This window comes from Calliphora vicina, chromosome 4, assembly GCF_958450345.1.
Source record: "Calliphora vicina chromosome 4, idCalVici1.1, whole genome shotgun sequence".
Lineage (NCBI taxonomy): Eukaryota > Metazoa > Arthropoda > Insecta > Diptera > Calliphoridae > Calliphora > Calliphora vicina.
The window spans coordinates 44,424,084-44,440,311 of NC_088783.1; the positions used below are offsets into that span (position 1 = coordinate 44,424,084).

A 16,228-nucleotide genomic window follows, 5' to 3' on the forward strand; every position below is an offset into this window, starting at 1 on the left:
ATGCAATAAAGCGAAAATCCTTCCGTGCATTGAAGCAGGAAATTCAACGAAATTCAGCAATGCCATAAACGATATTTCTCCAAAGAGCTATTCCATATATAATTCTATGTTCTATACATTATGATTCATTCAAAAAATAATCTGCAGATAATGAAAAGTGTTTTCTATTCAATTCAAATCTTACGTACATTTTGGAACACCTTATGTTTTCAAATTTTAAAGAAATTAATTAGTTTTACAAATACACATTTTTACAAATATATAATTCTATATATCAGCCTAGAAGTATGCAATGTTTTTAGCCAAATTTGTTTCCTTCAGCATGCATTAATTAGTATGTTGTAAATTATATAAAATCGTAATTATAAAATTTTTTCGAAACGAAAACCTTTCTTAATTTTGGCTCACTAATAACAAAATTTTATATTTTTAATTTACTAATTTTTGCAAATGTTTTCACAATTTTCTACATCAGCTTAGAAGTATGCAATGCTTTTTGCAATTTTTTCCAAATGTTTTCATAATTCTCTACATCAGCTTAGAAGTATGCAATGCTTTTTGCAAATGTTTTCATAATTTTCTACATCAGCTTAGAAGTATGCACTGCTTTAAGACAAATTTGTTTGCTTTAACATGCTTTAATTCGAATGTTGCAAATTTAGGCCCACTAATATACAAAATCAACTTAGATATAGGTAGGCATTTCATTTCTACAATAATTATAAATTTAATGTCTGCACTGTGTTCAAATAATTTACATACTATTTAAATATATTTTAGTTATAAAATACTTCTATTTAAAATAATTTTCCCACCAAACTTAAATATTTAATAAAATGTCCTTAAATTTTAACTTAATTAATTCTCTTACTCTATGTTTTAACTCTCTCTCTCTGTATCATATTATTTACCACTCATTTATAATTTATTCCCCCCGTTTTTTTTGTATAGTTCTTCTTAATTTTGCTTAGTATAACCTTTTTATTAATTACATTAAATATCTCGTTAAATGACCTTACAACATTATCAACACATCTTGTATCCACTAACTGACCCTTTACTTTCCTTATTTTTGCTGTTGCTGTATTTTCGTATAGTATATACTTTTCATTTACTAAACTGACCATTAAACCCCCAACTACACTATATAGTATTATTATGACCACTATCTAAAACTTGGTTTATAAGTATGATGTTGTTATTGTTCTAGTTAATGGTGTTGTTGTTGTAAGTGTATCCTTTTTAAAATGTTCACAGAAATTGTATCGAAAATAAATGAAGTGAAAAGCGATTATTACCAAGAAACACCAAGCTCATGGTACACATCATTAATTCAATGAAATTGATGAGCAGCCAAGAACTTGGTTTTAATGATAACGACAAGAGTTTGTCATTTAGTTGTTTTTGCTGTTGCTGTTGTTGTGGAGGAGGTTTATGTTGTTCTTATGAGATGAGATGAACTCCTTAAAGCCCCATCCACATAGATTAGTTAGCAAAGATATTGAATGAAATGAGCAAATATTTGTAGAGTGAAGCAGGATGGATGAAATGATTAAATGAAAAACAAAATTAATACAATTAAGATTAATAAGGTTAAATACAAAATAGGTAAATTTGTTTTATCATAACATTAATTATCATTTTACGAAAAACCATAACCAGATATTGAGAAACTGGGGCAAGTAGTTACTTGAAGTAATTTAAACAAAAAATAAAAATTCTCAACAATCCTTTAAATCGATTGTTTGCCATTGTTTAAATATTATTCATAACGGCAACAACTTAAATTTAGTGGCACAATTACAATACCGGAAATCCGCCTTTAAAAACATTAAGTATCATCAAGAGTCAATGTACGAACAATGTTGCTGTGCTCTTTTACTCTAAAACACACAGAATCCTTTGGACTGCTTGAAAAACTTACAAAAACAATAACAACTACAAGCTTTACAACTATAGCTATGTATTACTAATACCATCACCACCACCCGTTAAGAAAGAAAACAACAAGGAACAAAAAAAAGGAAAAACATTATAGAAAAACTATGCAACAACAATGAATAGAAATAACATAGAACAATTGCCAGTAAAAAGAACACAATTTTTACAACAATTTCTGTGTTTTTTTTTGTAATGTTTCTTGTTATTTTTCGTTATTGTTGCAATAGCAACAAAAAACTGAAATAATGAAAAAAATAAAAAATAAAAACAAAAAAGATAATAGTAGCAAACAGTCAACATAAATTATGGTAAGAATGGAGAGAAAAAAATTACTAGTATAATAAACAATACCAACCACAAGTACAACAACAGCAGCTACAACAATAGTGTTGGTAACAAATCGGCAAACAGCAACAACAACAAAAAATGGCAACGGAAAATGTTTTTAAAAAAAATGCAACGAAATAATAATAGTAAACAAGGGGAAAATTGTTAGTTGGTCTAGATTTTTGTTATTGCTTTTAATATTTTTTTTTTTTATTTTTTTTAAAGTTCTTCTTGAGAATAACAAAAAACAGTTGTTATATGGTTGGAATAGTATTATTTTTTGTAAAGAAATAAAAATATCATATAAATAATATGGTTTATTGTTAATTTAGATAGCGGGGAATAGTTAGTTTAATTAAGATTGCATCACAGTTTTCATAAACATTTCAACGTTACTTTTTAGGTCAAATAAATAATATGTTTTTAACTGTGTTATATTAGTTTAAATGTATGGGAAAAAATAATTTAAGAAGTTATAATTTAATATAAAGTTATGCAGCCTAACCACAAAAGCCTTAAAGTCGATTTTAAAGTCCATACAGTTGACTATTATTTCACAAAAAAAACTTTTTGCTTTGAACTTTTATGTACATTTTGTTTTTTTTAATTTTTGGAAATTTCTTTTCTTTATTTACATTCATTGAAAAATATTTACAAATTATTTGAATGTGTATGTTGGGAAAATTTTTTCACCGTTTTTAATTTCTTGTAAAAAACTGTTTTATGGTAGGTCGTATTACTTTAGTTCCTCTAACTCACACATTTTAAGACCGATTTCAAATTATAAACAATAATGGATAGATAAAATTAAGCTTCCATAAAATGTATGCATAAAATCAATATTCAAAGCAGTTCCAAGTATAAATAGTTTCGCTTTCTTTTTTTACTTTTTTCTTAATTTTTCAAATTCAACAATAGTTATTTTCATTTTTTTCTATGAAACCTTATTTTTTTTGCACAGTCTTTTAAAGACAATTTTATGCAGACAAAAACGAGACATTACTTTTTAAAATCGGTTTATACTTACAAAAGTTATTAAACTTTTTTGAAAAAAGTTCGGAAAAATTGCCTTGTAAATTCAAAATTTTACAAATATTTTTTTTAATAGTTTTTTTTTTTTATTCATATGGGCTGGGTAAGAAAATACTAAAAAAAGGTGCTAATGAACAATTGAATACCTTTTACAATTTTCATCCGCTTTGTATAATTAAAACAATGTTTTGTTAAGAACTAAATTTCCTTTCTGCATTTGTATACATTTTTATAAGTTTTCCTATCAGAATAAGCAATGACAAACTGTATGTATCAAAAAAGTTGATACATTTTCTTTTTCTTTTAGGTATTCTTAACAAATACAATCCTTATAACCTACAAATGTATCAAAAAATGCACGTAATTTTAATGCGTAATCAGTTTTCTTTGCAAACCCATTAAAAAATGTATAGCCAGACAAAATCTGACTGAGTTACAGATCGATAAGTTGACGAACATCACTGAACATGTTTTTTTCAGAATAAATTCTGAATTTGAGGGTGCTTTTGAAATTTTTTGACACAATTTGTAATATACTCAGCAAATTTTTGGATTTCTAGATTTGTATTTTAGATGACGGATAACAATACTAGGTACAAAATGAGGGCCTCTGTAATATTTTGTATATAATGAGTTTACGTATGATAAATATTAAATTTTTACTAATTAAATATTAATCATACGTCTTTTGCTGATGTTTGTATCACCTAAGAGTATACCGATCGACATAGGATCGGTTCCTGAGTCCATTACTCGATGTTTTTGAGAAAATTTTGAATTTTTATATTTTTTGCCCCAAAAAGCTTACTTTACTTTTAGCTTCCAAAAAAGTTTCTAATGAACGTATTTTCATATTTAAGTTTGTCATTCCACTTGTAATTTCCACAATATAATTTTCCTACCCTATAAAGTATATATATTCTGGATCCTTATAGATAGCGGAATCGATTAAGCCATGTCCGCCTGTCTGTCTGTTAAAATCAACTTTCCGAAGCCCCAAATAACTTACATACACGATTCATACATCAATATCTCAGGAATTCGGTTGCTATTTAAAATGGCTGAGATATAAGGAAAAAATCAGGACAACCAAGATTTTTGACTTATTTTTCACCTACATATATCTGGATTACTAAGTCATTAATATAGACAATATAGTATCTACTGATATTTCAAAGACCTTTACAACGACGTACATATATAAGACCATAGTCAAAATCGGAACAAATATTTTTTAATCCGAATTTTTTTTTACCAAAAGTTTCGCTAAATATTAAAAAAAAATTTAAATAAAAATTTTTAAAAATTCAAAAAAAAATTAAATATAAAAAATTAAAAGAAAAACAATTCGAAAAATTTTTTTTTTTACAAATAAATGAAAAAAAAAACTTTGGAAAAATCAATAAATTTGTTTTACCTAAAAATATTTAAAATTTTTATTCTGAAGTATAATTTTGTGAAGGGTATATAAGATTCGGCACAGCCGAATATAGCTCTCTTACTTGTTTTTTTTTTTTATAGCAAGGTACCTCAAAAAACTAATATTTAAATAACAAAAAAAAAACCGCTTAAAATATGCTAAATGGGTTTTCCCTTGGCCCTTCCGAATTGAATTTAAATTTTATCGAAATGTTTAATTTAAGCTGCGTCCTGAAAACTCAAAACTAGGTTTAAAAAATATGCAACAATTTTATACACTATGATTCATTCCAAATGCGGTGAAAATTCCAAAAAATACGAAAATATGAATTTGCTTATCCTTAATCGTTGATCTGTTTCTGCTCGTATATTTGCTACCAAAAGTTTTATCGACGTAAAAAATCTACATTGCGATATGTTAACGAACAAAGCTTTTATTGACGTAAAAAATCTGCATTGCGATATGTTAACGAACAAATCTTTTATTAACGTAAAAATATTTGTATGAATTCTCCAATTTCAAATACAAATTTAATACGACAATCACTAAAATTAACTGCTTTGCATAGATAATGCTCTTTTCGATGACAAGAATAACATCAATATTTTGTACATTTCCAAAAATAATTAACTTTAAATTTGAGTATTACAGAAATTTCTAGTTAGATATGTTTGAAGTCGAAAACTCAAATACAAATCTTAACTCCTGGATTAAAATGCTTAAACATAGATTATTTCAACATAAATAATATGTAAAATTTTTCATATGGGGATCTTCAAGGTACTTAAAAATATAAGCAGAAATTTTGGATTTAGGTAATACAAAGTTTGGCATCCTCAAACCTAATATCAGTCCAATAAAATTCAAAATTTTGGGATTTTCTAAACTTTTTTTGGAAATTAATTCTATCGATTTCAATATTGTCTCTCACAGTACTTCCTTTTGCGCCCAACTATTTTCAAATCACGCATTCTTACACATGCACACGCTAATATAAAAGACCATCATTTTCAAGCTAAACACAATGACAGAACATTAATCACTATTACAATGATACAAATACTACTGTATTCAGTATTTTTCTTGTCTTATCGCTCATTCAAACAAATCACTGACATGAAAAGGATTTGTTTGTGTGTGTGTGCGTGTGTAATCCGTATCTTTGTAATAAATTTTGTGGTTGATTGATAATTTAAAGTCAAGCGTAAGGATGTATGTCAAAGGGCATGCATAATTAGGTCAATCATAATGGTAGATTGGAGAAAATTAAAAATTTTAAATTCAAATAGAAACTGAAGAATTATGGAATTTTATAAGAGTTTTAAATCATTTGGCATAATAAATTTATAACTTTCCATCTCCAAATACAAAATCAAAATTAATGTGGCTTATTTAAAGACAAAATTTAAACAATTCTTCTGCACAATTTTTTAAAAAATCCCTATTAATATATGTACCTTCCTTTTCTTACAGGTTCCCTACATGTCTTGGCTTTGGAACACTATCTGCCCTCCCACGATGAAAACGGTGAATTCCATATACCCTATCCACCCACCAGTGAGGTGTATGTCTTCAATCGTTATGGACAGCATGTGGCCACCAAAGATTTGGCTTCCGGCAAAACCCGCTACAGTTTCCTATACTCCAAAAATACATCCTTCGGCCGTCTCTCAACAGTAACTGATGCTTCCGGCAATAAGATACAATTCCTAAGAGATTACAGCAATGTGGTCAGTTCCATAGAAAATACCCAAGATCATAAGTCAGATATACAAATTAATGGCATTGGAATTATGACCAAGTTAACGGAAAAGGGCCGGCAAGAAATTGAATTGGACTATGACAGCAATACGGGCTTATTGAACTCTCGATCATCGGGTGGTGAAACCTATATCTATCAATATGATGAGTTTGGCCGTGTCACTGGCATGATTTTGCCAAGTGGTGAAATTGTTAGAATAACCTCACAATTGGCTGATAACAAGGGTCTAACTGTTTATGTTCACGCCTCGGTGGAGTCTTTGTTCTCGCGTGAGAAAGGAGATACCAATGAATTGTTGGTATTGGGCGGCGTAAGATCTACGTTCATGAAGAAGGGCCAGGAGAATGCTGATGCTGAAATTAAACCCAACAATACTTTGGTCATTCACAGTTCAAATGGTGTGATTGTGGAATCTTCGGCGGTGGCTCGGCATCCTTTGCTGGAAGCTGCTTTACCGGTGGAAGCTGAGATGTTAGCCATGTGGTCTCATCAAAGTGTTACCATGGGCGAGGGATTAACCAACAACATGTATTCGGTTTACAATTTGGTAGGCGATGTACGCAATCCCCAGCAGACTTTGAATCGCGAGATATGGGTTAATCAGTCCAGAGTTATAGGCGTGGAATTTGATCAGTTTACCAACCGAGAGACCTTCTATGATATGAATCGTACTCCTATTTTGATAGTAGCCTATGATCAGTCTGGTTTACCTAAATCATATTACCCCACAAATGGTTATCCTGTTAACATGACTTATGATCGTTTCAATCGCATTGAAGGCTGGGCTTGGGGTCCAGCAGAATTGAAGTATTCCTATGACAGACATGGTTTACTATCGGAAATCACCTCTCAACAGGATGGCATCATTTCCTTTGTATACAATGACTGGAATTTGGTGTCCGAAATTGGTTTGGCCTCGCAGCGTAAATTTGTATTGCAGTATGATGAATCTGGTGGCTTGAGACACGTAACTTTACCCTCCGGCACCAAGCACTCCTTTAGTATGCAGACTTCAATTGGTTTCATTAGAAATACTTATACCCCGCCGGGCAGCACTAAACCTTATCTACAACATTATAGTCATTCGGGTGCCTTGTTGCAGACCATATTCCCTGGGGATGGCGCACGGATTGTGTATCGTTATAATGCTGCTGGCCAGTTGACGGAAATTGTACATGGTGATGGTAAAAGTGAATTTATTTATAATGAAGCTACGGCCATGCCTTCGACAGTATCCCATACAGAAAGAGAATTGGAATACAGATGGGACTTTGAATACACTGGCGGTTTATTAAGCGAGGAACGCATAGACTTTATAGCCAAGACTGGTTTGAGTAATGCCAAGTTTACCTATGAATATGACACCGATTTCCGTGTAATCTCCATACAAGGACGCATTGGTGGCCAGAATTTGCCAGCCCAAAACTTTGCCTACGATATGCGCACCGGCCAGCCTAGCATGATTGGCCAATTCAAACTAATGCATCCTTTACTTAACCAAACTCAAGTTTATGATGGCACTGCCAGTTTCACACGCACCGTAGATGGCCGTTTCATGACCCAGAAAATTACCTTGGCCATACACCGGCTGGAAGTTTTCCGCATGGAATATTCATTTGGTGTTCATGGACGCATCACTCAAACTAGAACCTATACCAGAAATATGGCTGTCAATACCTATACAAATGTAAAGAATTATACCTGGGATTGTGATGGTCAGCTGATAGGTGTAGAAGCTCAAGAACCTTGGGGATTCCGTTATGATGACAATGGAAATTTATTGTCGCTGACCTATCGAGGAAATACCATACCCATGGAGTATAACAATCAAGATCGTATTGTTAAATTTGGTGAAGGTCAATATAAATATGACACTCGAGGCTTGGTGGCTCAAAATGCTAGAGAGGAAAGATTTTACTACAATACACAAGGTTTGCTGGTACGAGCAACCAAGAGAGGACGTTTCGATGTGCGCTACTACTATGATCATTTGAAACGTTTGGCTACACGCAAAGACAACTTTGGCAATGTTACCCAGTTCTTCTATAACAATCAACAAAGACCATACGAAGTCTCCCAGATATACTCACCCAGAGATGGCAAATTAATGTCTTTGACTTATGATGATGTGGGTCATCTGATTTATGCCCAGGTTTATAGACATAAATATTATGTGGCCACTGATCAGAGCGGCACCCCCATAATGATATTCAATCAATATGGAGAAGGTATCCGTGAGATAATGCGTTCACCATTCGGCCATATAGTCTACGATTCCAATCCCTATTTATATTTGCCTATAGATTTTTGTGGTGGCATATTAGATCAGGTGACAACCTTGGTGCACATGGCAGATGGTCGGGTTTATGATCCTCTAATAGGTCAATGGATGACACCTAATTGGGAAAATGTTAAGAAACGCATAACCTCACCCACCAAAATGCATTTATATCGTTTCAATGGCAATGATCCCATTAATGTGGGTCATGATCGCAATTACCCAGCCTCGTTTAAGGACTGGATGAAGACCATAGGATTTAATGTTGAAAACTTAGTGCCACAGCTGAGTCGCAATCTATGGGAGCAGCCTTCACTATGGGGTAGAGCACCTTATAATCCTATCGCTTTGGACCTAAAGAAGCCCATGTATAATGTACCCACCATGGCGGTGGAAAGTGGTTTCCTGGCCCATTTGAATATACGCAGAATGTCCAACTTTGAAGACCTCAATTCACCACCAAAATCAGCCTTGAAATATGATGTTATGACTCCGGGTCCCAGAAATATTGGCTCCGATACAGAGCCGCCTTTCGGTAAAGGAATTGTGGTGTCGCGAACAGCTGATGGCCAAGCCATAGTATCAAGTGTGCCAGCAGCCAATGCTATCTATAGAGATGTTTATACCTCGGTATTTAATAGATCCAAACTACTGCCCTTCACCTTTGTCGTGCATAATGCCCAGCAAGATTCCTTCTTCTTTGTCAAAGAAGAACTGTGGCGAGCCAGTGAAGATCGCCAGCAGCTGAAACGTCTGCAGGGACAAGTCAACACCACTTTCCATGAAATCACACGAGAAAATGGCAGCGGCACCAACTATCTGGATGTGAAAATACATGGTCTACATGCCATAATCAATTTACGCTATGGCACCACTGTGGAGAAGGAGAATCAAAGACTTATGCATCATGCCAAACTGACAGCTGTGCGCAAGGCCTGGCATCGAGAAAAGGAAGCCTTGAGAACCGGTCTTAATACAGAAATCGAATGGAATCAGCAAGAAATCGATGAAATACTAAAACAAAACTATGCCAACAACTATGAAGGAGAATACATACATGATGTGAGCCTGTATCCCGAACTGGCCGAGGATCCATACAATATAAAATTCGTGAAGAGAAAAGGCGCCACCGGAGGAGCAGCCGGTGTACCCAATGCCCGTAAACGCAGAAGAAGAAGTATACTTAAGGACGAAGATGATATAACAATTATAAATAAAGAAGAGCAGCATACGCAGCCACAAAATTTAATCAAACAATTAAAAAAGACGTCAACAGATGATGATGATGATAAAGTGGAAAATGTTAAACAACAATCACAATCAACAAGTGAGGCAGACAAGGAAAAACAACAGCAAAACACTAGTAAAGGTGTTGTGGCAACTTCAAACACACATGAATGTTTGCAACACCATAAATGTTAGCTTAAATTTTAAAAATTTATAATATAAACCTACAAAAAAAAACTAAGAAAAAAATTCACAAAAAATAATTTTGTTATAAATATAATATAAAAAAAAATCCTTTAAAATTAGTTAAGTTTTCAAAAAGAAATGAAGCAAAACAAAAAAACAATGATTAATTTATAATTTCCTAATTATACTACATAAATCGAGGGGAAGCTGAAAAATGATATGGAAGACGATAATGATAATGATACTGATAAGATAACGATGAAAAATATAAAAAAATATCCTTAAAAATTTATAAATATTTAAAGAAATTATGGTTTTTACATATTTAATTTAAGTTTTAATTTGTATCTGTGTATAGTAGTGAATAATTATGTAATAATATATAGTATATATATATAAATATAATTATAAATATAAATATAATATATATAAAATATTTATTTACCCTTTAAACAAAACAAGAATTTAGTGTTTAAGTAATTTAGTTATTAGTAATAATAAATTAAAACTAAATATAAATAAAACTCTTGATATAACATTTAAGGCAAATGAGCTAAGAAATCCCATTAAATATTTAAGTTTATTTTTTCTTTTCTTTTTCTTCTTTCAAGTAAAACAAAGAAGATTTAAGGAGAACTTATAATAATATATTAAGTAATAGCAGTGATTATTAGTATATAGATTATTTTTGTAATTTTTCTTTTTTTATGTATTGTATATGTATTTAAAAACGAAATTTTTGTTATGAAATTAAAAGACTTTTTTTCCAAAATCAAAATGCAAAGTTTTTATTATTTTTTTTTTAAACTATGCTTCAGGCATTAAAAGGTATTAAATTCTGATACGAATATCTCTTTGAATTTAACACACATTTAACGCTGTATATGCAACATTTGAAGTTGCTTTAAATAGAGATTTCCAGTCAAATTTCTAAGAAATATAAAAAAAACTATTAAAACGAGGAAACGAAAGAAATGACTCAAAATCCATTGCTGACATTCAGGCAATCTTCAAATACTGTGTAAGAATTTTAAAATATTTTGCAACAAACATATAACTACGGATTCCAAGAATGTTTGGTTTCTATTTTCCAATAAAAATAAAAAAAATAAAATCCAGGAAACTTTACAAATTCGAAAATATTCTTCGGTATTAGAAGTAACATATGATATATTTCTGCCTTTCAGGCGACCAGAAAATACAGTGTAAATATTTTGATACCGAATTTTCAAAACTTAATCGTACCTAAAAATGTTTATCATTTTCGGATTCAGCTAATTTATTGCAGGCTTTTAGGCGTTATAAAATACAGTGTAAGAATTTGTCATTTTCGAACACAGGTGAACTACGGTGATTAGGGATTTTTCATTGCAAAAATAAAAATTCTATTACGAGCTTTAAGGCGATATTAAAATATCGTATAGCAATTTAAAATCAAATAGATTTTAAGTTTGAAATGGTTGTTATTTTCGGACTCAGCATGTTGAGCTACGTTGATGAGGAATTTTCAGCTTATATATTGAAAAATCAAAAATATATTGCAAGCTTTTAGGCGACATAAAAATATCGTGAAACAATTTTTAAGAAAATTAAAATTTAAGTTGCAAATGGTTGTCATTTTCGCACTCAGCATATGCAGCTACATCAGCAAATATATTGCAATAATAAAAAATCTATTGCGGGATTTTAGGCGCCTTTTAAATACGGTGTAACATTTTAAACAAATCAATAAGAATTTATGATAAAAACACATTCGGTTACAATTTTTGAATTCAGCGTGTAGAGTTACAGTGTACCCTTCAAGCCAATTTCGGCTGAAGGTCTCCAAGAAAAATTAAAAAATCAAAATACAGATACCATCATAATGGTCATTTAATAATATAAAAATACTAATGCAAACTTTTAGCGGCCTATAATTATAGTGTAACATTTTTCTAAAACTTCAAACTGGTTGTCATTTTCGCATTCACCATATGGATTTGTTTTAATCTAATTCTGTCTACCGGTTTCTAAGAAATATGCAAAATTTATGAACTATACAAACTACAAATGCCAAAATAATCATCTTAGATATATATAAAATTAATTGCACGCTTTTAGGCGACCTTAAAGATCAGGTCAAATTTTAAACTAAATTCCGAATCTTCAAATCGATACGATTAACTTAGCTCGAAATAGTTATCATTTTCGGATTCAGCATGTGGAGTTACATTGAATGCAATGCCAAGAAAATATAAAAAAAATAGAAACAAGTAAAATTTTACAAATCAAATAAAATTATAATTGTCATACCAGAAATAGAAAATCTATTGCAGGAATTTAGGCGCCCTTATAAAACAGGGTAACCTTTTCATACAAATTCTTTAAATAAATTCAGTATGAATTCTTTAAATAAATTGAATATGAAAGTAAAACATAAAATCAAGGATAATTTTACAAATCAAATAGTACTAGAATTGTCATACTGGAAATACAAAATCTATTGCAGGATTTTAGGCGCAGGATTTTTATCTATTGTTAAGTAATAAATTAGTTTTTAACTTTAATTACTTTTTTTTAATATTTTTTTTTTAATTTTAATAACTATATACTAATAAATGCTGCTTTTATTTAAATATAAACAGAAATTAAGGAAAAAAATCCCCAAATTAAGAAGAACTAAAATATGATTATAAAAAAACGTTTTAAAGCAGATTGTTCTTTTATTTGTGGTACTCGAGCTTTTTGAGACTGGCGTAGTTTTTAAAAAACACAATTTATTATAAACAAAAAACATAAAATTACACAAAAATCTAAATTAAACTAAATAAAAAAATACCAAAACTAAATAATAAATAATAATAAAAAAGAAAAACAAATTATAAGTAGATGCTTATATAAATGTAATTATTAAATATAAAATAAACATGAAAAACAATAAAAGAGAACACTTATCCTCAGATAAGCTAAATGTCTTAATAGAAAACATTTGAAAGAAAATAAAAAAAAATCTATTCCTTCTAAACATATTTAAAGAAAAAACCACAACAACTATACGTATATAGAAAGAAATACAACAACACTTGTAAATTTATCATTTTTTATATAACTAAAATATATAATATTAAAAATATATAAAATATAATTCCAAAAATATTGTATGAAAAAAGAAAAACAAACAGACCAACAAACCATTCCCCCTCCCTAAAAAAAACAAAAAGAAAAAATTAAAGAATTTTCAAAATTGACTTTTATTGTAATATATTTAATAAAACTTTTTTTATACCTATAATTTAGCTTAAAATAAAAAATATATATACACATTAACTTAAAAAAGAAAATAGAATGTAAACATAAAAAAACAATTAAAATTGTAATAAATATTATTTCCATATAAACAAAAAATAGTTAGTTTTCTTTTTAATTTAATTTATTTCTTTACTCTCTATGTCTTTTATTGTTTAACCATGTCTTTTTTTTATCATTACTATAAATTATTATTAAATATCATTAAATTTTTAAGCTCCTAATTGTTTTTAATTTATAAGTAAATAGATAAAAAAAAACAGAAACCAACTGAAAACAAATGAAATTTATAAAAAATAAATATGGCAACAGTATTATTTAAAAAACTAAAATAAAAATACACTCAGTTCTTTTTATTTCAAAAATCTCTTATTTTAGATTTTAGTTAGTTTTTCTTTCCATTCTATATATTTTCAAAACTCATTTAAATACACTGGCTTTTTGAACAAAATTGTTTTGATTTATTGTGTTCATTTTTCTTTTAGAGAAAATAAAACAAATTTATGTGACACATTGCCGTCCATACCACCACCATGCATTGTTGTTTAAACTATATTTTTCATAATTTTTCTATGATTTTTTCTAATATGCATTACTAAATTTTCATGACAATTTTGTATATACCTAATAATTTTCGAAACAAATAGACAACCATCACTGATATCACTAAAATTTTCTAAGCACTTCTGCTTATTATAGAATTCTTTCTTAAAAAATCATAAATACATGAAAAGTCAAAAGGACATATTCATAAATATAACCCTAACTTCCTACTTTCATAAATACATGAAAAGTCAAAAGGACATATTCATAAATATAACCCTAACTCAATTTACTTCCCACTTTCTGATGGAAGTGTAGACAATAGGAGCTTCCAGAGGAGATATTACTAAAATTATCTAAGAACTACTGCTTACTATATAATTATATCTTAAGGAAATCCTAAATACATGAAAAGTCATAGGCAAATTTCTTAAATATAACCCTGGCTCAATTAACTTGAATCTTTCAGTTGCAATTGTAGGTAATAGGAGTTTCCAGAAAATTCTCGCGGCTAGATTTTAATAAATATGCAATGAACGAAAACTTAATTATGAAAAAACTTGAAAATTGTTTTAATACATTTTCACCACTTAAGTTTTAGGAAACTGAGTTAGGCTATTGACAGGACAGTTTCCGCTCTGTATTTGTCTATGTCTGGAGTGTCCTCAAAGGAAATGTAGCCAAGTTTTAAAAATTTTGAATAGATATTTCATAAACTCAATTAAATCTGCTGCTTATTTTTGGATTCAATATAGAGAGTTACGGGCATTGTCTATAGAAATTAAACATTTATGACCGATAAAGTCCTATTTCGTAAGTACATTTGTACTGGGGATAGGTGAAATTATAGAATGATTTCAGCCAAATTCAATAGGCTTCGTCCTTGGGCCGAAAAAAATTTGTGTAATTTGATCGAAATACCTTAAAAATTCCGGACTGTACTTTGCGCACAAGGTTTGCTTGGACAGACAGACAGCCAGACGGAAGGACGGGCAGACGGAAAGTGAATCTGAGTCGATCGGTGTACTTTAATGTGGGTGTTACACTAATATTTTTACAAAAATTACGCACTGGATATGCAAAGCCATACCCCACTGGAGCATCAGATATTCACATTAACAATAAACATCGAAAATAAACGAATGTTCTGCTAATGCTTTATAGAAATACCAGCCAAATTCAATAGGCTTCGTCCTTGGGCCGAAAAAAAATGTGTGTAATTTGATCGAAATACCTTAAAAATTCCGTACTGTACTTTGCGCACAAGGTTTGCTTGGACAGACAGATAGCCAGACGGAAGGACGGGCAGACGGAAAGTGAATCTGAGTCGATCGGTATACTTTAATGTGGGTGTTACACTAATATTTTTAGGCGTTACAAACATCACCACAAACGTGTAGGGTATATAAATTGCAAATTCAAAAGCCTAATGGAAAATCAGCAAAATTTTCGGGTTTTCTAAAACTTTGTAAGGATTGATTTTATATCCAGCTTAAATTATGAGGAATTTTCTCTCTACAGATTTACCAAAAAAAACTAAGTAATGCAAATAATAAATTTTATAAAAATTCTGATTTAAAATACAAAAAAAAATATACAGTTTAAAGAATCAAATATATATGGGGGATTTCATTTCAAGTGATACTACTACTAATAGGCCTACACTAATGTTAGGCCTATTGGATAGACACAATTTTTCAACAGGATCAGTCAAGAACTCTCTGAGTTAGATTGGATCTAAATGTGACGTATTATTTATAGAAAAAATGTGTCCAAACGACTCTTTTTTTTTAAAAAATAGGATTCTGTATTTTTGATAGTTTAAAATAAAAAAGAACAGAATTTTTTTTCCATAGGTGAAGGTGAGTAATTTTTACTAAAGTATGTTACAATAAATCTAATCAAAATTGATAGCAATTAGTTGCAAAGAATTGTTCGGCTAAGCTTTTGCGTAGTGCGTCCATTTAATTGTTCAAATGTAGTAATTTATATTTATATATGCTGTATCTTGAGCCGATTTTGATGAAGCTTAAGAAAAATAGAACATAAGGTCTAGTATTTATAAAATTTTAAAAATAACTCGAATGATTCAGTTTATTTAATTATAAAAAACATTAAAGTTAGCACTATGAATTTTGACTGTATTTTTCATAATTTTAAAATTTAAGTTTCATTTTAACCCCAAGTGCCATTAAGGGTTAATTTCCATTTTTGTGCTGTTATTATA

The 16,228-nt window shown here is 30.0% G+C and overlaps 1 protein-coding gene across 1 annotated transcript in view; it reads left to right on the forward strand.

The window, feature by feature from the left end:
- Positions 1 to 10,951, forward strand: part of Ten-a (tenascin accessory) — a 347,949-nt gene extending 336,998 nt beyond the window's left edge. The window contains exon 15 of the mRNA XM_065510066.1: positions 6,194 to 10,951. Coding sequence (XP_065366138.1) covers positions 6,194 to 10,182 — 3,989 coding nt within the window. The 3' untranslated portion in view covers positions 10,183 to 10,951. The remainder of the gene's footprint in view (positions 1 to 6,193) is intronic.
- Positions 10,952 to 16,228: the final 5,277 nt, after the last annotated feature.